The following is a 27,119-nucleotide window of genomic DNA, read 5'->3' as shown; positions in this document are numbered from 1 at the left end:
AGCCTGTAAGGAAATCAGAATGCCTGGAAGGGGATGAGATAGTTATCCCTAAAGAGTTCAGAGGAACAAAACATATAGTTGGGGAAAGGATATAAATCAAAGAGTGTCTGAATTAGGGTTGAACTCAGGAAATCTTGGTGCTCTCAGAGCTCGGTTGTTTGCTTGCAGACATTTCATTACACTTGCACTGATGATATTGCCTAGCTAGGTAATAAAACATCTGCAAACCAGCTACCTAGCTCAGAGAGCACCCCAAACTCCAAAGACATAAAGGCTGATGGAGACAGATACAGAAGGAAAGGAAGAGGAGAAGCAGAAGTGTGCTGGAAGTAAAGGGTAAGAAAAAGAGAAAGAAAGAGAAATGGGCAACCTAAAAAGATAAAAAAGAGTCAGACATTTCAAGTAGGAAAAGCAGATTGCTTGAATCTAAGGCACGGGTGTCAAACTCTCCATATCACGTGATATGTCGTGACACATTGTGACTTTTTTTGCATTGCTGGAGCTGGGGTGGACACGGCATCCATATGATGCAACTGGCCTGTGGGCCGGCAGTTTGACACCCCTGGTCTAAGGACAAGATTTACAGTAAGGGAGAGGCCAAAGAACTGCTAAGGGAAGAAAAGAAGACACAAGGCTTGTGGAGTGTGAGGGGGAGGCCATCTCAAGAATGAAGAGTGTCTAGTAGATATCAACAAGGAAAAGAGCAAGGCTGAGAGGAAGAGCTGCGCTCAGTGTATGTTACCTGGGAGGGAATAGTGGTTGGCTGAGTCAGGAGGAAGTTCTGGAAGAATGGAGTAGCCAAAAGGAAGACTTTTGTAAGGCAGAAAGAGTTTATAAAGGGGGTGAAGAAGAGCTGAGGTCTGGTTGTTGGTGAAGGAGGTAGGGAGACTGCTCAGATCTCTGGCCCATCCTCTTAGGATTGAGGGTTTTATTCAAACTGAGCTCTAGTATTCTTTAAAGTGGTTCTTGTATCTGTGTATCTGTGTAATGCTGCCTGTACACTATATGTGAATATGTATGGGTTCTGGGTTCTGAATGTAAGAAGTAAAGTAAATCTGTTCTGCTCTTTAGAACCAGGGGTTTATTTTCCTCATTTGATTTGTGCAGGTAAAAGCAAAACTACCGTTTAGAGAGCCCTTCTGTTGGTTGACAGCAGGCTTCTTTATAGTGAATTGGAGAGAATTTTTGGGAAGCTGCAGAGGGCCTGCTTTAGAGGCTCCCTGGGGAATTAGCTTTTTCGACACTGGAGGTAGCTATTGTGTGAAAAAAACAGGGCTCCCCAGGACCCACGCCAACAATACAGCATATAAATATCAAAAAAAAAAAAAAAGGTTTTCTACACATAGAGAACAATCAAGGCCAACAGCCCAATCCCACTCACTTGAAATCCCTTAAAGTTCCAGCAGCTTTGCTCTCAAGCAAGAGGATATAGAACTGAGGCCTTATATTTATTTATGTTAAGTAGCTTGCTCAGAAATTAAAAACTGTGACTTAATCCCTCTTTCCTGACGGTTTAAAAAGAAATCTTTTCCACACTTACCATTTAAGCTGATTTGGTCCTAAACTCAGGAAGGCTTGATTTAGGATTTAAGAAAATCCTCTCCAGACTGAGACACCTTGTCAACTGCTCACAAAAATGTTCAATCCAGACCATGGGCTACCGTCTCCTCCCATTGAACATCTCCCTGTCTTTGTGTTTGTTCATGCACATGTATGGCTACAGAGACATACACAGTTCACTTGCATTTATATTTGCAGAATTAAACACATCAACATTTACATACATGCAGCACAGCCAGCAGATTCAAAAAAGAACTTCCTTTCTTACTATCCTGCTTCTTTCTAGTGTCTTTGGATAATGACAACAACACAGATAGATTTTCCCCATGGTGATCTGTCCCTAAACTGGTCCGTCGATTCTTCCAATGCTGCATTCATCACTGCTGTAACTGAATCCATCCATCTTGCTGCTCTTCATTTTACATTCCATGTTCTTATGGCAATTCTGTCTTTTTGGCTTTGGGTTTTCTTTAAGTGTCTCATAACAGAAGATTTCTAGTTTGAAACCTGGCAGAAAGCTTACTTTCTTGCCCTCAGTATCCTATTTTCTCTGAGCTTTCTTTACAAAAAGCAAAAACAAACTTCAGTGACCCACTCAAAAAATAGCATTATATATTTTCTAAATTATGACAGATTGAAGATAAAGATAGTTTGAAATCAAGGACGGAAGCCTCATTTTCCTTCATTGGAAAGGATGTGTTTGTTTAAATCATGACTTTTTCCTCATTAAAATGCACACTAACAATTACCTAGGGATTAAACTGAAGGCAGACAGGGTGAGGATTGCCATTTTGGCAGCAATGAACTTTTAAGTTAATGTGTTGTTGGAACTTCAAGCAGTTACGAGTGACCAGACAGATTTTTGTAAGTTTAAAATAAGAAACCAAGTAAACTCTAGATCACCATGAGAAAATGTACTATTGAACTTGACCTGACCACAGTGCTGAACGTTCATAAATATTTTTTATTGTTTTAAACAAAGAATTTTCCTTTCTTTTAGGTTGCATTTTTGACCTCAAAGTCCGGGCTGGAAAGGATCAGGAGTTTAAAGTGCCAGGAATTCCAGAAGGCCATCCTAATACTGGTCGCAATGTAGGACAATGTGCAGTGTCTCCGTGCCAACTCATAACATGCAGAAATGGGGGGACATGCATGGAAAGTGGCTCTGCGGTGTAGTAAGTAAAGTGTAACACTTTTAATGAACTACTGCATGGGAATGCATTGACACTACGCAGATTGTCATATGGTTCTATCAGAGCTCATATATTTGCTTAGGAACAGATGTATAATCTTCTTTAGAATCACCTTGCAAGATGCACATGCAGTTCTCCTTTCCATGCTATAGTTCTTATATACTTTTTTCCTTATTCTTAGTAGCATAAATATCCATTTCAGGAACAATCTGAAGTGAATATCATACTGGGGTAGCAAATAGAGCAGTGAAGTCTGCCTCATTCAGTAATATCTACCCCAAGGCTAGAAATTATTTGCAGGTTGAGGGCCATGTCTGTTTTTTCTTTGGCTTTCTGGACAGGACTAGGATGAGCACTAAATTTAATTTAAATGTAATTGCATGAATTAAATACAATTGTTCAATTACTTCCCATGTATTTCCTCTTCCATCAGATTAAAAGTGACAGTTCAGGATCTGTAATGTCATTTGGGAATGATTTTGGGAGATAAGAGAAGAAGTGCTGCCTAGGGAGCAGTCAGATAAGAGAGGACATAGCCCACAGCTGCACAATGGGCAGAAAAAGAAGTTTAGAAGGGATTTCTCCACTTCCTTTTCAAGCTGTAAAAGAGACAGCAGGAGATTTGTACTTTCAGACCAGCAAGACTCTATTCATGTAGCCTTACAATTATATAGAATCCTGTTTCCTGTTTGTGCTACCTGGGAGGCTGACATCAGTCTTGCAATGTCTGAACATTAAGGGACACCCTATTACGCCATTTCTAAAATTAGGGGGGGGGGAATGGAACACAAAAGAACAATATTTTGGTGACAGAAGGCTTCACATGCCTTTCTTTTGGTAAATTATTTTGAGGATGGAGAGGACTGCAGTACACTGGCAATTACTCAGAATGAGTGGGGCTCTATCAAAAATATGAATTGGTTAAGGGTGGGTTTGGGAAGCAGCCAAGATTTTCTTTATATAGAAATGTGCATTAAGCCAACATCAAGTTTTAAAATATAACTGTTCTATATATCTTGCCTCAAAATGTTCAAAGTGAGACCTCCTGGTTTCTCTGCTTCAGAATGCTTTAAGAAGCTACCTTCCGTATTGACACAGAATGTAACTAAGTCATGTGCTGAAGTTTCCTCTGGTTTCCTCTTTTGCACCTCCCAGCTGTCATTGCTCTGCTGGTTGGACAGGGGCTTTCTGCACAGAAAAAATGTCAGAGTGTGATCCTGAGCACCAACCCCCCCATCAGTGCAAGCGAGGTTCCACCTGCGTCTCTGTGCCTGATGGATACAACTGCCACTGTGCTTTGGGAACCACCGGCACACACTGTGAACAAGGTAGGGTACAAACCTCCTTCAAAAGTGTATCACATGGTATCACCGGTTTCTTTTTATTCTGTGGTTGGGTGTGAAATGCACATTGAAATCATAGTGGTTTTTTTTAAAAAAAATTGAAGATATCAAAGACTTTTTGATATTAAAAAAAAGTTCTGTTTTACTGCAATCACAAAACTGCATCTCACCTATTTTGACCATGTCATGTGGGAAATTCAGTGGAGAAAGCAATTATGTTTAAAAGAGGTAGCAGTAAAAGGAAACCAGGCAGCCAAAGAAACGGTGGCTGGACACTGTCAAAGCTGACACCAGCCAGAACATAGAAAAACTCAAAGAAATAGTGCAAGATCGGAAGATGTGGCCCATAGACTCGCCAAGAGTCAGACATGACTGAATGGATAACATCATCATTATCAATACCTAGCAGGCTATTAAATCCAAACTGAACATGCAACACTACAGCCATCTCTTAAAGTGGATCTCTAAAGCAAGAGAAGGTTTTATTTAAGTACAAAAAGAGACAGGATGGTATGTTGTTGAATCATCTCTAAACTCTCCACTTATCATTCCACAGCTCCCACCCAACAATTACCAATCATGATGAGTCTCCTTCCTGGTTTGGGAGCATATCTTGAGGGAACCCTGTAGGGAGATAAGCCACAATGGGAAAACCCCTTTATACAGCAGTGGCTTTGATTTAATCACACAACATTCATTGGTGAATTGCCAGCTAGGCTGGAGGAAGGGGTCAAGTGAGAGCCTAGCATGGAATCATTGTGCAGCCACAAATGGCATAAGTTTGACCATATCTGATTTTTCCCAGGGGAAGGCAAGCAGTCTGGTGAGATTCTTGTAATGTAGGTGATAAACAATAAAGTTACTGACTAAGGCTAGTCATGAGTGGCTCTGGCTGCTTATGTCTGACAATATAAAAAACATAATCAGCAGCAGAATCCAGTCAGTATTTCATGTTCGGCACAACCATTGAAGTAGCTCTCCACTATAAATGATCACCAAGCAAAATGGCAGAGCCATGTTTTCAATGCCTTTCTTTGGTCAGTACGATTGGTGCTAATCTAAGCTCTGGAGGAGTGATGTTCCAAAGGGTGGGAGCTGTGCAGCAAAGCTCCCCTTCCTCAATCCCATCAGATGACACTCCTACCTAAACAAGACCTACAACATGTCTCTCCTGATGGGGGAGTAGATCTAACCAGGGAGTGGCTATCTGCTGGTTCCATGCTACACAGGCCCTTATTAGTCATAACCAGCACCTAGAATTAAACCTAGAAGCATACTGGTATACAGAAGCAGAGGTATAATATGCACTGATCCAGAAGCACGCATGTTGTGCTACTGTATTTTGCACCAACTGCAGCTTCTGGATGCTCTCCAAGACCATCCCCATTTAGCTATGAAATTCTTGTCTAATAGCTGATGCTCATAACCATTACGCCACTCTTATTAAAATACAATTAAATCACTCTAATTATAGTTACTGACACAACGCCTCACATCTAGCAATTGATATTTAGATGTGCTTTTGTGCTTGCTTTGGCTTTCAAAGTTGTTTTACTCTGTGGACATGAAATAAGAATCAGCCATGTCTAATACATTATTAGACAATTACTGAATCAGCACTTAACATCCTTAATGAGTGGCATTGTATTCCTTACGTGATGTGCTATAAATGATCCCTTTCTGATCCATATAAGAACTGCAACTGCAGAGAGGAAAATATAATCTCCTAAAGTTCTTCTTTAATACTTCTTCCCCCAGTGAATAAAAGTGAGGATGGCATAAATTGCAACAAACTTGAGGATTTGTAATGAAAAAGTCCACTGCTGCTGTCTCAAAATCTTGGATTTCAACTTTCCCTAACACCTAGCAGCATAACGAACTGTCACTTTTTTTTTCAAAGTATGATTTTCCTAGTGTGGGCTAAGAAGAAAGAAAGCATCTTAGAAACAATCAGACTAAATATTTGATTTTTAGGTACAAAATCAGGGAGCAAAGAAGTAAAGAGTGTCTCAGTAGAGCAGGAAATAAACCAAGGAGTCATGAAAAGTAATAACTATTGAGGAAGAAAGGAAAGGAAACATTAAAAAAATAACTGAGAATTTATGACGCATGTAGGTTAGTAGAAAAGAAACAACAAAACAGAGAGAACATCAATATAGTTTAGAACAGTGGTTCTCAACCTTTTTAATGCCGCGACCCCCAACCGGTCGTAAGTCAAGGACTACTCAACTGGTGCAGCACCGTTTGCAGAATGGGACTTTTGGCGGGCTCAGCAGGGCAGAGACAGCCTGGACAATTCCTATTGGCTTTGGAAAGCCAATAGAATTAGACTCTATTCAAGAGAGTCTATTCTATTGGCTTTCAAAAGAATAAAATAGAATAAAAGGGAGTAGCACAGCTAAGGAAAAGGGGGAAAAAATGGCGGACTGTGTTGTTTGGCGACCCCTGTGAAAGGGTCGTTCGACCCCAAATGGGGTCCCGACCCACAGGTTGAGAACCACTGGTTTAGAAAGATACTTCATGGCACATTGTTTAGAGTTTATACAACTGGAAGAAGTGACTTAGTGTATGGTAGGACTGAACTTTTTGCAGCCATTATTTGTAGAATATAATAGGCAGCAATTATGAAAACAGTGATTTCTTCTCCTTTCCAGAGGCCACAGCATAGCTTCAATCAAAGGTGAAACAGGTTATCCAGCCATGTTTATGTAACAGTTGGATGCAAAAGCCATACCAATAGAAGTGCACCATTATAAATAATAACACACTTGTATGGCAATTCCCCATTCTTGGAAAAATGAACACGAGAAGCATTTGGCATGAACTAAGCCTGGCTGCTTTACTCACTAGTGGAAAGTGATTAGTGCTCTGAGCTTTATCAGAACGCATATGGATTAAAGCCTATTAGTTTGCAATTTACAGATATGATTCTCCTATTTATCAGGAAGAGCCGGTTAGGTCTAGTGATTAAGGCACCAGGCTTGAAACCATGAGATTGTGTCTTCTAGTCTGGCCTTAGGCACGAAAGCTGGCTGGGTGACTTTGGGCCAGTTACGGGTAGCCCTCGACTTATAACTATTCGTTTAGTGACCATTTGAAGTTACGGCAGCCCAGAAAAAAGTGGCCGATGACCATTTTTCACATTACCATTGGAGCATCCCCCTGGTCACATGATGAAAATCTGGATACTTGGCAACTGGCACGTATTTCTAATGGTTGCCGTGTCCCTGGGTCCCTTTGCAAAAAGCAAAGTCAATGGGGAAGGCAGATTCACTTAACAGTCATGTTACTAACTTAACAGCTGCAGTGATTCACTTAACAATTGTGGCCAAAAAGATCATAAAATGGGACAAAGGTTACTTAACATCTGTCTCGCTTAGTAATGGAAATTTGGGGCTAAATTGTGATTTTAAGTTGAGAACTACCTCTATTTCCCCACAGCTCACAACATTAGGCTCAGGCAACCGGCTGGTAAGTCAATTCCTGTCACAACCAATGAGTCAAGGCTCAGTGTATTTGAAAAACCACAGAAGCACTTTGCACAGGGCAGGAGATTGTGCCTGAGTGATGCTGTGACAGTTGTAAAAGTAGGCTGGTTGCCAAGAGCCCAAATTTTGATCATAGGAATACTGAGATGGTCGGAATTGCAAAGACCAATCCCTTTGGCTTCAGTGCCATCATAATTTAAAACTGAATGAATGGAAATGGCCCAAGGACTACTTGTATTAACTTTCTATAGATGCTTGCTGCTTTAACTGCTGTCGCTATTCTCTGTCCTAGTGCTGTAACAACATCCAAAAAAAAAGTCTCATTAGAAACCCTGTATGCAGAACGGGTGGCTTCCCAGCCGTCATGGACCTTAACAGGTGACCTGATTATATTCAAAGAGCTCAGGCTCCCCAGGGCTCATATATTTCCCAGGATTGATTATGCTTGATACAATTTCACTGTAAGGTGTCTAAGGAAAGCAAACAGTCTTGACCTTCTTGTCTATTATGAAGCCTGATAAATGAAAAGAGATGGAGAGAAACCTGGAAACCCGCTTTCCACAACTCAAATTAAGACTCAAACAACTATAATTGTCATGTAAAATGAAGGAAGCCTTATAAGGCTGGTAGCTGAAAAATAATCAAGAAGTTGCAGCACCAAGTGTGTTTACCATAAAGTTAAATTAACTGCTCTTCAAGGCAGTAAATAAAGCATAGTCAGCTAGTTTAAACAGAATAAATGTTGATATCATTAGTTTGGGAAATAGAAGTATAACAAAGTAAAGTGCATAGGAATCTAAAATAAATTGATAAAAAGAAAGACTATTTAATGATTCTGTACATAGAAGATATATTAGACTACTATAATGAAAGATAATCTGTAGATGGCAGCATAGGATAGCAGTTTGTTTTACCAATGGCATTGATTGAACTTTACTTTTACTGGCTCTGTGCTTATAAATAGTGAAGTTGGCAAATGACTGCTCAGGCACTAGAGATAACTGAAGAAATGTTAATAAAAAAAGAGATCTGCCTATCTAATCAGCATTCTGGTACCCCCCATGACTGGCATGGTAGAGGAACAGTACATTCCAAAAAGTGGGTGGACATGGATGGAGCAGGATTAAAAACTATCATTGCCTATATTGCTGTAACACTGTAATAATGCTGTAATGACTGTAATCATATTACATTTATTACATGATGTAATAATATTACATTTTATTACGTTAGAAATGATGCTTCATTTGTACCAAAGGTTGGGAGGGTGCGTAGTTTGTGCGTTCCTGGCTCGTGAGAAACCCATCAGCAGGATTTCTTTGCTATCTGCTATGTCATTCTCATGGCTGGGAACTCCCAAGTTATCCTGTCCCAGCAATGCTCATATTTGTCATCTCCAAGTCAGGATGTAGTGAGCCTTGGGCTGCTGTTTTTGTTGGCAAAACTTTCACTGGGCTCTAAATGCACAGGATATTAAGGAGGGCTGGAATGAGGTATCAATAAGATGTCATTTTAACAAGGGCTGAATTTTGCTAAGGAAGGGGGGCTCATAGGCACGTCCACTTTTACTCTGCACAGAACTGACCTTGAAAATAGCATACCTCCACCATGACAAGAAGCCATGGAGAGGCAGGTCTGCTAGAAATACTTCTGTTAGTCTCTTGCAGCAAAACAAGGAAGAGTCTTTCTGTTTCTGGAACCTGGAATTAACTTCCTAACAGTGAGAACAATTAACCAGTGGAACAGCTTGCCTTCAGAAGTTGTGGGTGCTTCATCAATGGAGGTTTTTAAGAAGAGACTGGACAGCCACTTGTCTGGAATAGTATAGGTTCTCCTGCCTAAGCAGGGGGCTGGACTAGAAGACCTCCAAGGTCCTTTCCAGCTCTGTTCCAACAATGAAGAGAAGGACGAGGGGGGACATGATAGCAGTGTTCCAATATCTCAGGGGCTGCCACAAAGAAGAGGGAGTCAGGCTATTCTCCAAGGCGCCTGAAGGCAGGACAAGAAGCAATGGATAGAAACTGATCAAGGAGAGAAGCAACCTAGAACTAAGGAGAAACTTCCTGACAGTTAGAACAATTAACCAGTGGAACAACCTGCCTCCAGAAGCGATGAATGCTCCAACACTGGAAGTTTTTAAGAAGAGACTGGATAATCATTTGTCTGAAATGGTATAGGGTTTCCTGCCTCAGCAGGAGGTTGGACTAGATGACCTCCAAGGTCCCTTCCAACTTTTTTATTATTATTATTATTATTATTATCGATCATCGCACAGTCAGCCAGATGTTCAGACTGGATTTGGCATTTTGTCTACCTATCGAGTCCTTACCCAGGACCTGGGATAGGCAGATGTGGATGTTTGATGGTATTACGGATATCGTCGCAGGATGGAAGCAGTTCCTAATAAGGCCGCCTTTTGCAATTGACTAATAGCGAATTTGTCAATGCCAATGATGGTGTTCAAGTGGTGCTCCAGTTGTTTTGGGATTGCACCCAAGGAGCCTATGACTATTGGTACTACCCTTGCTTGCTTTTGCCACAGTCTTTCTATTTCTATTTGTAGGTCTTTGTATTTTGTTATCTTCTCCAGTTCTTTCTCTTCTATTCTGCTGTCTCCAGGCACTGCCACGTCCACTATCCAGACTTTTTTGTCTTTCTTATCGACAATTGTTAAGTCTGGGGTGTTATGTTGCAGGTGCTTGTCTGTTTGAATTCTGAAGTCCCAGAGCAGTTTAATTTTATCATTTTCTATGACTTTCTCTATTTTATGATCCCACCAGTTTTTGCTTACAGGCAAATGATATTTTTTGCAGATCTTCCAATGCACCATTGTTGCTACTTTGTCATGCCGCTGCTTGTAATCAGTTGTGCAATCTTCTTGCAACAGCTTACCAAGTGGTCCACTGTTTCTTCAGCTTCTTTGCATAGGCGGCACTTACTGTCTGTTGCTGTCTTCTCAATTTTGACTTTGTATGCATTTGTCCTTAAGGCTTGGTCTTGTGCAGCCAGAATTAGTCCCTCGGTCTCTTTCTTCAATTTTCCTGCTCTTAGCCATTGCCAGGTTTTATTATTATCTGCTTTCCCAGCTATTTTTTTCATGTATTGGCCATGTAGTGCTTTGTCTTCCCATGCCTCTATTCTGTTCTTCATTTGGTCTTTCTTGTAGGCCAGTTTGGTCTCTCCAGTAGTTAGTAAGCCTTCCTGATATACTAATTTCAGTGCATCTTCATCATTGTTCTTCAGATATTCTTCCAAAGCCATTTTTTCTTCTTCAACCATCTGATGTACTTGTAGCATTCCACGCCCACCTATTTGCCTTGGTAGATAAAGTCTATCAATGTCACTGCGTGGATGAAGGGCATGATTCATTGTCATTATTTTTCTGGTCTGCCTATCCATTGCTTTTAGTTCTGCTTGAGTCCAGTCCACTATTCCAGCTGTGTACCTAATGACTGGGATTGCCCAGGTGTTGATTGCCTTTATGGTATTTCCTCCATTGAGTTTGGATTTTAAGATCTTCTTCACTCTCTTGATGTATTCACCTCTAATCTTTTTCTTGACTTCAGTGTGCTTGATGTTGTCAGCTTGAAGGATACCCAAGTATTTGTAGTACTCTTCCTCATCCAGACTCTTAATGTTATTTTCGTGGGGCATCTTGATTCCTTCAGTTTTCACTATTTTTCCTTGTTTGATAGTAAGTGTGGCACATTTGTCCAAGCCAAACTCCATTACAATATCTTGGCTATATATACGGACAGTGTTGAGCAGCGATTCTATTTCAGATGATGTTTTTCCATACAGCTTCAGATCATCCATATAAAGGAGGTGGGATAGTCTGGCAGATGTTTTTGATGTTTGATAGCCATGTCCTGAGTTATTCAGTATTGTTGACAGAGGAAACAGTGCAATAACAAATAGTAATGGTGATAATGAATCTCCTTGAAATATTCCTCTCTTGATATTAACCTCTCCCAGCCTCTCACCATTGATCTGCAACTGTGTCTTCCATTGTGCCATCGATCTTTGCTTATTATTATTATTATCGATCATCGCACAGTCAGCCAGATGTTCAGACTGGATTTGGCATTTTGTCTACCTATCGAGTCCTTACCCAGGACCTGGGATAGGCAGATGTGGATGTTTGATGGTATTACAGATATCGTCGCAGGATGGAAGCAGTTCCTAATAAGGCCGCCTTTGCATATTATTATTATTCTCAATCATCGCACAGTCAGCCAGATGTTCAGACTGGATTTGGCATTTTGTCTACCTATCGAGTCCTTACCCAGGACCTGGGATAGGCAGATGTGGATGTTTGATGGTATTACAGATATCGTCGCAGGATGGAAGCAGTTCCTAATAAGGCGCCTTTTGCATATTATTATTATTCTCAATCATCGCACAGTCAGCCAGATGTTCAGACTGGATTTGGCATTTTGTCTACCTATCGAGTCCTTACCCAGGACCTGGGATAGGCAGATGTGGATGTTTGATGGTATTACAGGTATCGTCGCAGGATGGAAGCAGTTCCTAATAAGGCCGCCTTTTGCAATTGACTAATAGCAAATTTGTCAATGCCAATGGTGTTCAAGTGGTGCTCCAGTTGTTTTGGGATTGCACCCAAGGAGCCTATGACTATTGGTACTACCCTTGCTTGCTTTTGCCACAGTCTTTCTATTTCTATTTGTAGGTCTTTGTATTTTGTTATCTTCTCCAGTTCTTTCTCTTCTATTCTGCTGTCTCCAGGCACTGCCACGTCCACTATCCAGACTTTTTTGTCTTTCTTATCGACATTGTTAAGTCTGGGGTGTTATGTTGCAGGTGCTTGTCTGTTTGAATTCTGAAGTCCCAGAGCAGTTTAATTTTATCATTTTCTATGACTTTCTCTATTTTATGATCCCACCAGTTTTTGCTTACAGGCAAATGATATTTTTTGCAGATCTTCCAATGCACCATTGTTGCTACTTTGTCATGTCGCTGCTTGTAATCAGTCTGTGCAATCTTCTTGCAACAGCTTACCAAGTGGTCCACTGTTTCTTCAGCTTCTTTGCATAGGCGGCACTTACTGTCTGTTGCTGTCTTCTCAATTTTGACTTTGTATGCATTTGTCCTTAAGGCTTGGTCTTGTGCAGCCAGAATTAGTCCCTCGGTCTCTTTCTTCAATTTTCCTGCTCTTAGCCATTGCCAGGTTTATTATTATCTGCTTTCCCAGCTATTTTTTTAATGTATTGGCCATGTAGTGCTTTGTCTTCCCATGCCTCTATTCTGTTCTTCATTTGGTCTTTCTTGTAGGCCAGTTTGGTCTCTCCAGTAGTTAGTAAGCCTTCCTGATATACTAATTTCAGTGCATCTTCATCATTGTTCTTCAGATATTCTTCCAAAGCCATTTTTTCTTCTTCAACCATCTGATGTACTTGTAGCATTCCACGCCCACCTATTTGCCTTGGTAGATAAAGTCTATCAATGTCACTGCGTGGATGAAGGGCATGATTCATTGTCATTATTTTTCTGGTCTGCCTATCCATTGCTTTTAGTTCTGCTTGAGTCCAGTCCACTATTCCAGCTGTGTACCTAATGACTGGATTGCCCAGGTGTTGATTGCCTTTATGGTATTTCCTCCATTGAGTTTGGGATTTTAAGATCTTCTTCACTCTCTTGATGTATTCACCTCTAATCTTTTTCTTGACTTCAGTGTGCTTGATGTTGTCAGCTTGAAGGATACCCAAGTATTTGTAGTAATCTTCCTCATCCAGACTCTTAATGTTATTTTCGTGGGGCATCTTGATTCCTTCAGTTTTCACTATTTTTCCTTGTTTGATAGTAAGTGTGGCACATTTGTCCAAGCCAAACTCCATTACAATATCTTGGCTATATATACGGACAGTGTTGAGCAGCGATTCTATTTCAGATGATGTTTTTCCATACAGCTTCAGATCATCCATGTAAAGGAGGTGGGATAGTCTAGCAGATGTTTTTGATGTTTGATAGCCATGTCCTGAGTTATTCAGTATTGTTGACAGAGGAAACAGTGCAATAACAAATAGTAATGGTGATAATGAATCTCCTTGAAATATTCCTCTCTTGATATTAACCTCTCCCAGCTTCTCACCATTGATCTGCAACTGTGTCTTCCATTGTGCCATCGATCTTTGCACAAATTTTCTGATGTTTCTACTTACTCCTGTTATTTCTAGGCACTTGATTATCCAGTCATGTGGCAGAGAGTCAAATGCCTTTTTGTAGTCAATCCATGCCACATTCAGGTTGGTCTTCCTTCTCTTGCAGTTTTCCAAGATCATTTTGTCTATTAGGAGTTGATCTTTTGTTCCTCTGCTATTGGGGCGGTTTCCTTTCTGCTCAGGTGGAAAGAGATTGTTTTCAACTAGATGCTGTTGTACTGCATCAGCTACACACCAGTTAGTAATTTGAAAGTTGTTGGTAAGCAGGTAATTGGCCTGTAGTTACCTGGTGTTGCCCCTTTTGCTGGATTTTTCATTATTAGGTAGGTTTTCCCAGTTGTTAGCCACTTTTCAATTTCTCCTCCTTGTAGTATATTGTTGAACTGCTTGGCAATGAGTGGGTGTATAACAGTTAGATGTTTCAACCAAAACCCATGCAGTTCATCTTCACCTGGTGCTGACCAATTTTTGATTTTCTTTGCTCTTTTTTCTACCATTTTTGTTGTTATTACTAGTTCTTTCATTTCAACTTCTGTTTTATTTGCATCCACCTCTTTTAACCAAGCTGCATCCTTGTTGTATTTCTTTGGGTTATCCCATATCTGCTTCCAGAATTGCACTGTTTCTTCCTTGTCAGGTACTGACTGATTCCTTGCAGTTTCTCCATTGATGGATTGGTAGAAACGTTTCTGATTGGATTGAAATTGGAGGTTCTGCCTATAGTTTGCAATTCGAGCTTCATATCTACTGATTTTCCTGGCTATAGCTGTTATTGGTTGCTTTATTATTTCCAGTGCTTCCTTGATCTTCCGTGTTTCTAAGTGGTATTTCTTGATTAGGTATTCTTTGGTCTTCTTGTTCTTCAGCTTCTTTTCTTTCATCTGTTCTAGCTTGCTTGCATGTGATCTTAACTTGCTGATCTTATTATTATTATTATTATTATTATTATTATTATTATTACTTTCATCATCATCATCATCATCATCATCTTCTGGCAGTTTTATTGTGGCACAAGGTTTTCTCTACTGCAGTCACCACAAGTGGTCTCAGTGGTTAGTGTAGAATTCTGCATGCTTACACACACACACACACACACACACCATTTTACTATTCTGAATGTTAAAATATTTTTTTGAGGACACTTAATTTCTTTACTGCCAATTTCCCAATACATTATAAAATAAAACATTCTTTATTTGATATGCATATTGAAAGGATCTAATTTTTGGTCTCACAAAATTGCATTATTAACAGAATATTGAACAGAACAGAAACCCACAGATCTAGATATTTAACACAACCCAGTGAACCATCCCCAAACATAAGAACAAACTACAAAACTCTATAGTATTCCTGTAGAGATTGGCAGTGGAATCTCAGGATCCAGGATGCAACAAATGGGATGTTAGGAAATGGCAGTTGTGCTGCCTAAACCTAATTTAGCAATTAGTGATCTACACCTATGGGTATTTATTCAGCAGCAAGTCCCATTCAAATCAACACATTTATTCCAGCAGGGTTAGGTATACACAGAACTGCAGTTCAGAAGTTAATGGAAAAACTAAATGTTTTGAAAGTCTGAACTGTTTGATGTTATGCAGATAGCATTGCAAAGAGGTGGATTGATTCAGCTCCATTTTTAAATAGGACTGAATCTCAGGTGCCATAGTAGTGGATTTTTTGCATTGTTGAGGTTGGAGTCTGAAGTCTTTTCTGATATGATGCAGTTTTAATGGCTTTAATATACAAGTATTACTTATTATTATTTAACACTTTGTTAAAATCCAATTGCTTTAATTAAACCAAAACACTTAAAAATAAATCTGTCTCTACTTCGGCCCCAGCACCACTGCCACTACTGAGAAATGTCGCTGTGCAAGCCAATCAGAAGGGCAGAGATCTACAGGGAGAGGGGAATAGGGAGAGGGAAAGTTGAGATTCCTCAAATTTTGGTCATATGAATGTGAGGATGCTACATCAGCCGAAACATCAGGGGCTAAAATATCATTTGTTCCGTGCTGCCATAACTTTGGACGGTTGCTGAAAAAATGGTTGTTAACTCAAAAACAACCTGTGTATATGTGCATCCATTTGGTTCTCGGCTTAATTCTATGTAGTAATGTGTACAAGTACAAAAGAGGCAGTTTTGTCTAGTGATTATGACACCAGGCTAGAAATGAGGAGACTCTGAGTTCTAATCCCACTTTAGGCATGAAAGCCAGTTGGGTGATTTTTTTCGACCAATCACTCTCTCGTAGTCCAACATACTTCACAGGATTGTTGTTGTGGGGAAAATAAGAGGAGGAAGGACTATTGTGTGTGTTTGCCACCTTTATAAAAGGTGGCATATTTATAAAAATAATAAATGTGAGATATAAATGTAAATAAATAAATAAAGCTTAAATTATGTCAGGTATTTTTTCCAACCAAGAAATGTTACTAATAAATCTTGGTAGTGAGGGCCACAGTGGTGATTCTGCCTTATGCTATTAATAATGAGAAAAAAATACATTTCTTTTCATAATAATATACCCAATGAAGGGAACTCAAAATGGTGGTAAAAATAATATTACAGATTGATCTTGTGGATAACAAATATTTCTTAGATAACAAGATTGCAGGCTAATTATCAAGGCATCCACATCACTGGTGAAGTCAAGTATAAACTCATCCCTTTACTGCAGGACAGAAAATCCATTTTCATATTTATTTCTTGGTTTTGTGCTAGTATCCTAATAAACTGATTTATTGATTGATTATGTGCCATCAAGTCATTTTCAACTCCTAGTAATTACACAGATGTTTTTTCCCCATGACATTCTATTCCCAACCTGTCCTTTCAGGTCTTTCAATGATGCAATCATAGCAATTATACCCAAGTTCATCCTCCTTGCTGCTGGTGGTCTTCTTCTCTTTCCTCCCACTTCTCCCAGTATTAAGGCCTTCTGTAGAGAGCTAGGTCCTCACATAATGTTCCTAAATTAGGATAATTTGAGCCTGGTCATTTGTGCCTTGAGTGAGAATTCTGGGTTGATTTGTTCGATGTGTTGTTGGTTTGGGTTTTTTTGGCTGTCTATGGTGTTCTTCAATACCAAAGTTCAAAGGCATTCTTAATCTTCTTATCCAGCAGATTACAAATTGCCCAGACAGCTGAATAATGCAAGTCCAGGTCCAATTCAAGATGTTGCTTATTACTTATAAACCTCTTTATGACATAGATCCAGGTTACCGTAGGATGGGATTGGCCCTGTGCCAGCAGAAGTGGCATACTGCAAACCTCATCAGTCAAGGAATTCTGTCTGGTGGGGTTCAGGAGAAGAGCCTTTTCTTCTGTAGCTCCTGCTCTCTGGAACATTGAGATCCTCACCCACTCTCTTGGCCTTAAGGAGGGGCCTTAAAATCTGGCTCTGACTATTGGCCTGAGACCCTGATTGGGCCTTGTCATTCTGAAAGTGGTGACTGGATTAATAAAAGATCCCACCTCCACTTCATTGTACACCGCCCCTCCCCTGTACTTATCTAAGCTACTGTATTTCTCTATGATTTTAATGTTATATTTATTGTCTTCCTGTTTAAATATTTTATGTTGTTGTTGTTGTTGTTAATTGTGAAGTCGTGTCCAACCCATCGCGACCCCATGGACAACATTCCTCCAGGTCTTCCTGTCCTCCACCATCTTCTGGAGTCCATTTAAGCTGACACCTACTGCTTCAGTGACTCCATCCAGCCACCTCGTTCTCTGTCGTCCCCTTCTTCTATTGCCCTCAATCTTTCCCAGCATTAAGCCCTTCTCCAGTGAGTCCTTCCTTCTCATTAGGTGGCCAAAGTATTTGAGTTTCAACTTCAGGATCTGGCCTTCTAAAGAGCAGTTGGGGTTGATCTCTTCTAGGACTGACTGGTTTGAACGCCTTGCAGTCCAAGGGACTCGCAGGAGTCTTCTTCAGCACCATAGTTCAAAGGCCTCAATTCTTTGGCGCTCAGCCTTTCTTATGGTCCAACTTTCACAGCCATACATTGCAACTGGGAAAACCATGGCCTGGACTATACGCAATTTTGTTGGCAGGGTGATGTCTCTGCTTTTTAGTATGCTGTCTAGATTTGCCATAGCTTTCCTTCCCAGGAGCAAGCGTCTTTTAATTTCTTGGCTGCAGTCCCCATCTGAGGTGATCTTGGAGCCCAGAAAAATAAAATCTGTCACTACCTCCATTTCTTCCCATCTATTTGCCAGGAATTGAGAGGGCCGGATGCCATGATTTTGGTTTTCTTAATGTTGAGTTTCAAGCCAACCTTTGCACTCTCCTTCTTCACCCGCATCAAGAGGCTCTTTAGTTCCTCTTCACTTTCTGCCATTAGAATGGTATCATCTGCATATCTTAGGTTGTTGATATTTCTCCCGGCAATCTTAATTCCAACTTTTGATTCATCTAGCCCTGCCTTTCTCATGATGTGCTCTGCATATAAGTTAAATAGGCAGGGCGACAGTATACAGCCTTGCCGGACTCCTTTTCCAATATTGAACCAATCAGTGGTTCCGTGTCCAGTTCTCACTGTTACTTCTTGATCTGCATATAGGTTTCTCAAGAGACAAATAAGATGGTCTGGTATTCCCATCTCTTTAAGAACTTGCCACAATTTGTTGTGATTCACACAATCAAAGGCTTTAGCATAGTCAATGAAGCAGAAGTAGATGTTTTTCTGGAACTCCCTAGCTTTCTCTATGATCCAGCGTATGTTGGCAATTTGATCTCTAGTTCCTCTGCCTCTTCGAAATCCTGCCTGTACTTCTGGTAGTTCTCGATCCACATACTGCTGGAGTCTAGCTTGTAGGATTTTAAGCATAACTTTACTAGCATGTGAAATGAGTGCAATGGTGCGATAGTGTGAACATTCTTTGGCATTGCCTTTCTTTGGAATTGGAATGTAAACTGACCTTTTCCAATCCTGTGGCCACGGTTGAGTTTTCCAAATTTGCTGGCAAATTGAGTGTAGCACTTTTACTGCATCGTCTTTTAAGATTTTGAATAGCTCAGCTGGAATACTGTCACCTCCACTAGCTTTGTTGTTGCTCAGATTTTTTAAGGCCCATTTCACTTCACATTCTAGGATGTCTGGTTCGAGGTCAATGACCATCTCATTGTGGTTATCTGGGATGTTAAGCTCATTCTTGTATAGTTCTTCTGTGTAGTTTTGCCATCTCTTCTTAATCTCTTCTGCCTCTGTTAGGTCTCTGCCATTTTGGTCCTTTATCATGCCCATCTTTGCATGAAACATTCCCTTCATATCTCCAATTTTCTTGAAGAGATTTCTGGTCCTCCCTATTCTGTTGTTTTCTTCTATTTCTTTGCACTGTTCATTTAAGAAGGCATTCTCATCTCTTCTAGCTACTCTCTGGAATTCTGCATTCAATTGGGTGTATCTTTCTCTTTTGTCTTTCGCTTCCCTTCTTTCCTCAGCTATTTGCAAAGCTTCCTCAGACAGCCATTTTGCTTTCTTGCATTTCTTTTTCTTTGGGATGGTTTTAGTTGCTACCTCTTGTACAATGTTGCGAACTTCCATCCATAGTTCTTCAGGCACTCTGTCTATCAGATCTAATTCCTTAAATTTATTTGTCACCTCTACTCTATATTCACCAGGAATATGATTTAATTCATACCTGCGTGGCCTAGTGCTTTTCCTTACTTTTTTCAATTTAAGCCTAAATTTTGCAACGAGAAGTTCATGATCTGAGCCACAGTCAGCTCCTGGTCTTGTTTTTACTGACTGTATAGAGCTTCTCCATCTTTGGCTACAGAGCACATAGTCAATCTGATTTCTATGTTGACCGTCTGGTGATGTCCATGTGTAGAGCAGTCTCTTGGGTTGTTGGAAAAGAGTGTTTGTTATGACCATCGTATTCTCTTGACAAAATTCTATTAGCCTGTGCCCTGCTTCATTTTGTACTCCAAGGCCAAACTTGCCTGTTATTCTGGTTATCTTTTGGCTTCCTACCTTAGCATTCCAATCCCCCATGATGATAAGGACATCATTTTTGGGTGTTAATTCTATAAGGTGCTGTAGGGCTTCATAGAACCGGTCAATTTCATCCTCTTTAGCACCAGTGGTTGAGGCATAGATTTGGATTATTGTAATATTGAATGGTTTGCCTTGGATTCGGATTGAGATCATTCTGTCATTTTGGGGATTGTATCCCAGTATTGCTTTTCCTATTCTTTTATTGACTATGAAGGCTACTCCATTTCTTCTGAGGGATTCTTGCCCACAGTAGTATACCTGATGGTCATCTGAGTTAAATTCACCCATTCCTGTACATTTTAGTTCGCTGATTCCTAAGATGTCGATATTCAGTCTTGTCATCTCTTTTTTGACTACGTCTAGCTTGCCTTGATTCATGGATCTTACATTCCAGGTTCCTATGGAGAAAAAATCTTTACAGCATTGGACTTTCCTTTCACCACCAGATATATCCACAGCTGAGCGTCCTTTCGGCTTTGGCCCAGTCGCTTCATTCTTTCTGGCGTTACTAGTACTAGCCCTCTGCTCTTCCCCAGTAGCATATTGGACACCTTCCGACCTGAGGGGCTCATCTTCCAGCGTCATATCTTTTTGCCTTTTAGTACTGTCCATGGGGTTTTCATGGCAAAGATACTGGAGTGGTTTGCCAATTCCTTCTCCAGTCGATCACATTTTGTCTGAACTCTCTGCTATGACCTGTCCGTCTTGGGTGGCCCTGCACGGCATAGCTTATAGCTTCATTGAGTTACGCAAGCCCCTTTGCCACAACAAGGCAGTAATCCATAAAGGGGTAAATATTTTATAATATTGTTTTATCAATTGTGTGCTGTCCATAATTGCATGACTGTGAGGTGGATGGTATATAAATTTAATAAATAAATAAGTAAATAATAAATCTTGAACTGTGATCCACTAGATCTTTGCTTTGTTTAAAGGACTAGCTGGACCTTCCAGATTCACTTTTCCAATATGTTGAATAACTCCAGTGGGTATAATGAATAAAGCACACAGAGATTTTTTAATATATTCTCTGACTAATAAAGGCTTATATGCCATTCCAATCAAAAATTTTCTATGTTGCTGACATTACTTTAACAACTTATGAGACAACAAGCATCCAATATAAACCTACAGAGTTGAGATTTCTTCTATAAATTTCCATATGTAGTATTCTTAATATTATGTGGGAATATCAACAGCAGTTTTTATACTTTACTTCTAATCCAAGCAATTGCATATAAAGCAACTTAGAAAAATGAGTAAACATCAAAGAGTTCCAATATTTGCTTCATTGCTGTAATTCACAGACCATGGTGTCACAGTAATGGGACTATTAAAAAGAAAATAAATTAAGATCAGAGAATGAAATTGTTGTAGAGCCATAAAAAAATGACATTTCATTTATAGAGGAATTATACTGATCCACACATTCAAGTTCCTGGCTGTCAAGCCGTGCAGCCTAATTCAGTTACATATATTTCTAGAAACTCTTTTACATTATACATATAGTATCCAATTCTTGTTGGAACTAGATTATAAAACATAAGAAATCCATTAGTAGGCTCCCTAATTTTTTTTTATTATTTTTTAATTGAAGTAGCCAACAGGCTTTTCATAATTAACCTGTACATTTCCCTGGCTCAGATCATTCTCTGCTATTCCCATAAGGGGAAAAGATACTCACCCTTAACACCTTAAATAGGAAGAGGAGAGCTTCAGCATCTCCTTTTTTACACATAGATTTTTTTTTCTGTTTAAAAACTTTGAGGAGCAATAAATACCTGCCGTGTGCGACATTGCCATTGCTATTCACTTCAAGATTCACAGATGTTTCTGAGGTCAAAGGTTAAAACGACTCTCCTGTAATGAAATGGGAGGGTGCAGGTTGCATAAAGCTGCCATGCAAATTATTATCTAGAGAGAGGAGCATCCATGACAACAGATAAACTTAGAAGAACAAATATGTGATTGGTGACCTATAGTGCATTGAAAGGCACCTGGCGGAGAATAATGAGTGCAAGAGGGAAAGAGAGACACAGTTGTAGCTACAGTGCCTGTAAAATCAACAAAGTCCTGTGATTCTAATTGGTCAAATGGGATTTGTGTGTCCTAACATTGAAGAACAGGTTGGTTTCAGAGTTTTACTTTTGAACACACTTGTTATTCTATAAAGGGATAAAGAAGAACAGTTACTTTCCAGACCTACAACAATTCCTGAAACACCATACAGATAGTCCTTGACTTACAATCAGTTATTTAGTAACCGTTAAAATTATAACAGACCTCTGCCACTCAGTTTCAAGTTCTGATGCACACACACACAAAACACCTTTGGTCACTTGATTGCATTTTAAGAGTTTGGCAGCTGGCTTTCATTTATAGCTGTTGGCTTTCATTTATAGCTGTTTGCAAAGTCTTGTGGTCACATGACCATAATTAACCAAGTTTTTTTGCTGGAAACCAGTCTTTAATTGCTTATTGGGTACAAAGGGTTTGTTCAATGGCCATCACATTTGCTTGATGACCATGGCATTCCCTTAGTGATTGTGTCATTCTCTTAATGACCACTGCAAAATAGTTGGTAAAATTTGGTTCAGCCACATGATGACCTGTTTGATGATTGGCATGAGTTATCATAATTCCGGGCTCAGTTCTGCTCCTAAGACAAGGACTGCCAGTGCTGTATTTTCTAAATATGGTATGTTTTGTGTCCCAGTCGAATATCAGCACAATTTTCCACATCTCAGTATTCTTCCACACAGTTTTCAAGCATCCTGCTTAATTAATGAAACAGGAAGGAAATATATGTATTTCATAAAGATGACATTTTTAAAGTTACTACCCAGTGCTTTGGATACTACTCTCAAGCAGAATTGGAAGATTGGATTATCATGATTCATTTAACCTCAGTGAAAAAATGCAGTAAGATGATGCAATTCAATACAATATCATCAATCTGTGCATAATCAGTGTGGTTCAGAAAATTCAGAGAAGAGTCCAGTTTAGCTGTATTCCCCAATTTGCCATGAGAATATGTTCTGTGCCTCTGTTTCTCCTTAGTGACTGTTTGAAGTTACAATGGCACTGAAAAAGTTCCCCCCCAAGCCACAGCGAGCAAGACACCTGCCTGCCCACTCAGCAGCACTCTTCCTCCTGTCCGAGGTTTTCATTGTTATGAGCATTTCTGTTGAGGATTGGCAGCAAGGGTGGGGTGGGGGAATGTTTGGTTTTTATTTCCCCTGTCTACTTGGTGGTTGGAGCAGGTTTTTGGTCACTTCATATGACCCTGGGACACTGTGACTGTCATAAATATGAATCAGTCGCCAAGACCCTGGAGATGCTGCAACATTCCAGCTGATTGGTGCTTCTTCAGGGCTCAGCAGAAGCACCAGGATCAGCACCGAGCTCCAGCTAGAGCCTGGTGCTGATCCTGGCGCTTCCGCTGAGCCCTGACAGCCCTGCAGCTCCAGCCATCTCTCACTCAGGCTTGTGCAGTCCTGCCACTGGTTCAGCTCATTCCCCTCCCCCACTACCACTTTTCTAGGATGGGTGCGTACCACCTGCCAGGTGCCAATGTACCATGGGTGATACCCGTACCACTGGTTGAAAAGCCCTACATTAGATGTTGCATACAAACCCCCTACTCACCGCTCCTTGTTTCTAGTATAAAATGCAGTAAATTAAAGGCAAATTAGGGAGAGGAATTTAGGTCGGGATTAATGTATGTGTATTTAGGTAAGGTCTAAAGAAATCTTAAAATATTCTGTTATTATTAGAGATGAAATCTCTTTCCTGTTATATTTCATAGCCTTAACCATAAGCGATGCATCATTCAGCAACAGCAAATCTTCCTGGATGTCATTTGAGCCCTTCAACATTCGACACAAGGTTCATATTCAGATGCAATTCCAGACCTCTTCAGGAAATGGCATCCTCTTTTACACTGCTCAGCACTTGAGCCCCCGATCAGGTCAGGCTTTCATTCTACTGTAATGTGATTTTTAAAAATGGTCAATTGAAATATTACCTGATTTGATTTATCTGTATCATGATTTTGCATGAGATGAATTGTTAGAGTATTGAATTTAGTAACCGGAACAGTAAAGCGTACAATAGGCCAAAACGCACAGTTGTAGTTGATTACTACAATAGTTGATTAGAGAGTGCATGAGGCAATCTATGATATGATTGGTTGCTGTAAGAATAAAGGGAGAATTTCCTTTTCTCTCTCCTTTTATACTTCAGTTTTACCTCATGATATTCCTGTGTTCCTGACTATCTTATGTTCTTCCTTTTCTGGATGATGACAAAGACGGCTATAAATTTAAACATTATTTATATTTATTTAAAAGACAACAAGTTTGTGTCAAGTGTCTCTGACTTCATCTGGACAGCTGCTGTGCAATTCCTTGACATGAATTGATAAAAAAAACATTTGTGACTGTAAGTTTAACACCATCAAACAAAATCTGCCTATCCCAGGTCCATGGGAAGGACTCAGTAGGTGAACAAAAATGCCAAATCCAGTCTAACGATCTGGCTGACTCTGTGACCAACCATAGTGTATATGATTAACTTGACCACTTTATACTAAAAACAGGCCAATTCATGCAGCCAGTGGACCAACAATCAAAGCCACTGCCTCCTTTGGCTTATAGCCCTATCAAGCTTGACTTATGCCTCATGCTTGGATGGACAAAATATACCAGCCAGTTATTTCCTCTCAGCATTGAAACATTTTTTTTTCATATTCAAATCCACCACCATTTTTGTCATTCTACTCATCTCGCTATTTTTTAAAATGGGTGCAAATGCTTCTAGGTTTGTGAAATAAAATAATTTTTGAGATTTTTCACTGGGATAAGATAAGGGGGGGGGGTTAAAGGTAAGATCATGGAATGTATTTATTCTCTTTGCTTCTGAACTTTGCAACGAAAATCTAGGACATTGCACAAAGGAAAAGAAGGTTTTAAAAGCATGAAGTTTTGTCTCAGCAAAAAGATGGAGAATGGGGGCTTTTGCTCAGCCAGATGCCTTTCTCATAAACTTCTTCCGAATCTCTAAACTACCGGTCACCAAGCTTGGCAACTTTGCTGGTTGGGAAATTCTGGGAGTTGAAATTCATAAGTTCTTAAAGTTGCCAGGTTTGGACATCCCTGCTTAAAACTGCTCTGTTGATGTAAACAGAAAAAGAATCAAAAGGAAGCCTAAGCCTAAACCTAACCCTAAGCTTAAATCTAAACCTGACCCTAACCCTGACCCTAACACTAACCCTAGTTTCATTTTCATGGAAAATGGGGTTTTCCCGTGTATTTCACTGCAGCCCACAAAAGAGTCCAAATAAAAACCTGTTACTTTTCTCTTTCCTTTGAGAACCTCCTAGAATATAGCACTCACATCATTTTTCAGCCCTGACTCCAAAGGAATCTAACACTAACCATAACCTAGCCCTAACCCCAAACCTAGTTTCATTATCAATGGGATTTTCCCATGGATTCATTGCGGCCCACAAAAGAGTCCAAACGAAAAGGTGTTAAGTTCACTTTTCTATGAGAACATCCCAGAATATAGCCCTTACATTATCTTTCAGCCCTAACTCCAAAAGGATCTAACCATAACCCTAGCCTAGCTCAAACCAAAACCCTAGTTTCATTTTAATTTTCAATGGGATTTTCCCATGCATTTCACTGCGGCCCACAAAAGGATCTGAACAAAAACATGTTCTGTTTCCTTTGAGAACCTCCTAGAATCTAGCCCTCACATCATTTTTCAGCCATAACTCCAAAGGGATCTAACCCTAACCCTAACCCTAGTTTCATTTTAATTGCCAATGGGATTTTCCCATGCATTTCACTGTGGCCCACAAAACAGTCAGAACAAAAAGCTGTTATATTCTCATTCTTTGAGAACCTTATACAATATAGCCCTCACATCATTTTTCAGCATTGATTCCAAATAGCTCGAACCCTAATCCTAGCCTTAACCCTAGTTTCATTTTCTTGGTCAATGAGATTTTCCCATGTATTTCACTGTGGCCCAAAAATGAGTCCGAACGAAAAGCTGTTATGTTCTCTTTCCTTTGACAACATTCCAGAATATAGTCCTTGCATCATCTTTCAGGCCAGAGTCCAAATGGATCTAACCCTAACCCTAACTTAGTCCTAACCCTAACCCTAGTTTCATTTTCTTGTCAATGGGGTTTTCCCATGTATTTCACTGCGGCCCACAAAAGAGTCTGAACGAAAAGCTGTTATGTTCTCTTTTCTTTGACAACCTCCTAGAATCTAGTCCTCACATCATTTTTCAGCCCTAACTCCAAAGGGATTGAACCCTAGCCCTAACCCTAGTTTAATTTTCTTGTCAATGGGGTTTTCCCATGTATTTCACTGCGGCCCACAAATGAGTCTGAATGAAAAGCTATTATGTTCTCTTTCCTTTGACAACCTCCTAGAATTTTGTCCTCACATCATTTTTCAGCCCTAACTCCAAAGGGATTGAACCCTAGCCCTAACCCTAGTTTCATTTTCTTGTCAGTGGGGTTTTCCCATGTATTTCACTGCGGCCCACAAAAGAGTCTGAATGAAAAGCTTATCCTAACCCTAACTGGAATTTTCCTCCAATGCGATTTTCCCATGTATTTTGCCAGGAAACATAGAAAAGGTAGACTAGAAAAATCACTGCCCTCCTAACTATACCCAAGCACTCTGAGTTTGTAGCCGATGTCAATTTACCTCTATGAGTTCATGGTGACCTAACCCTAACCCTAAGTGGAATTTTCCTCCAATGGAATTTTCCCATGTATTTTACAAGGAAACATAGTTAAGGCAGACTAGAAAAATCAGTGCTCTCCTAACTATACCCAAGCACTCCGTGTTCATTAACGATGTCCATTTTTCTCTCCAACAGTGATTCTCAACCTTTTTAATGCCGCGACCACCAACCGGTCATAAGTCGAAGAGGTGTAGCTGGCAAGGGCAGTGACGGCGCAGGGCAACCACCGGCTGGGCCACCAACTGACCCAGCCCAAGGGAGGAAAGGCACCTGCCAGACACCACTCGTGCCAGCAACCCTCCCTGCACCCGCCGGCCTCCCACCTCCCACCCCTGGCCCTCTTTTACTTACATTTTTAGTAGTTGTTGAGCAGGGAGTGGTGGAAACTTCCAGACAGTTCACCTTCGCCGCAGACAACTTGCAGCACCGTTTGCAGACTAGGGCTTTTGGGGGGCTCAGCAGGGCAGAGACAGCCTGGAAAATTCCTATTGGTTTTTGAAAACAAATAGAATTAGACTATATTCAAGAGAGACTATTCTATTGACTTTCAAAAGCCAATAGAATAAAAGGGAG

At 40.2% G+C, this 27,119-nt stretch overlaps 1 protein-coding gene across 1 annotated transcript in view; it reads left to right on the top strand.

Annotated features, from left to right (window-relative positions):
- Positions 1-23,745, top strand: part of LOC120313633 (protein eyes shut homolog) — a gene marked incomplete at its 3' end in the record, with an annotated part of 125,776 nt that extends 102,031 nt beyond the window's left edge. The window contains exons 10-12 of the mRNA XM_039355728.1: positions 2,561-2,735; positions 3,909-4,081; positions 23,584-23,745. Of these exons, the coding sequence (XP_039211662.1) occupies positions 2,561-2,735; positions 3,909-4,081; positions 23,584-23,745 (510 nt within the window). The remainder of the gene's footprint in view (positions 1-2,560; positions 2,736-3,908; positions 4,082-23,583) is intronic.
- Positions 23,746-27,119: the final 3,374 nt, after the last annotated feature.

The sequence above is a fragment of the Crotalus tigris genome, unplaced genomic scaffold, assembly GCF_016545835.1.
Source record: "Crotalus tigris isolate CLP2741 ecotype Arizona unplaced genomic scaffold, ASM1654583v1 scf7180000018750.1061991, whole genome shotgun sequence".
In the NCBI taxonomy this organism is placed as follows: Eukaryota; Metazoa; Chordata; class Lepidosauria; order Squamata; family Viperidae; genus Crotalus; species Crotalus tigris.
The sequence above is the reverse complement of the archived record's forward strand: the minus strand, read 5'-3'. Positions and strand labels throughout refer to the sequence as shown.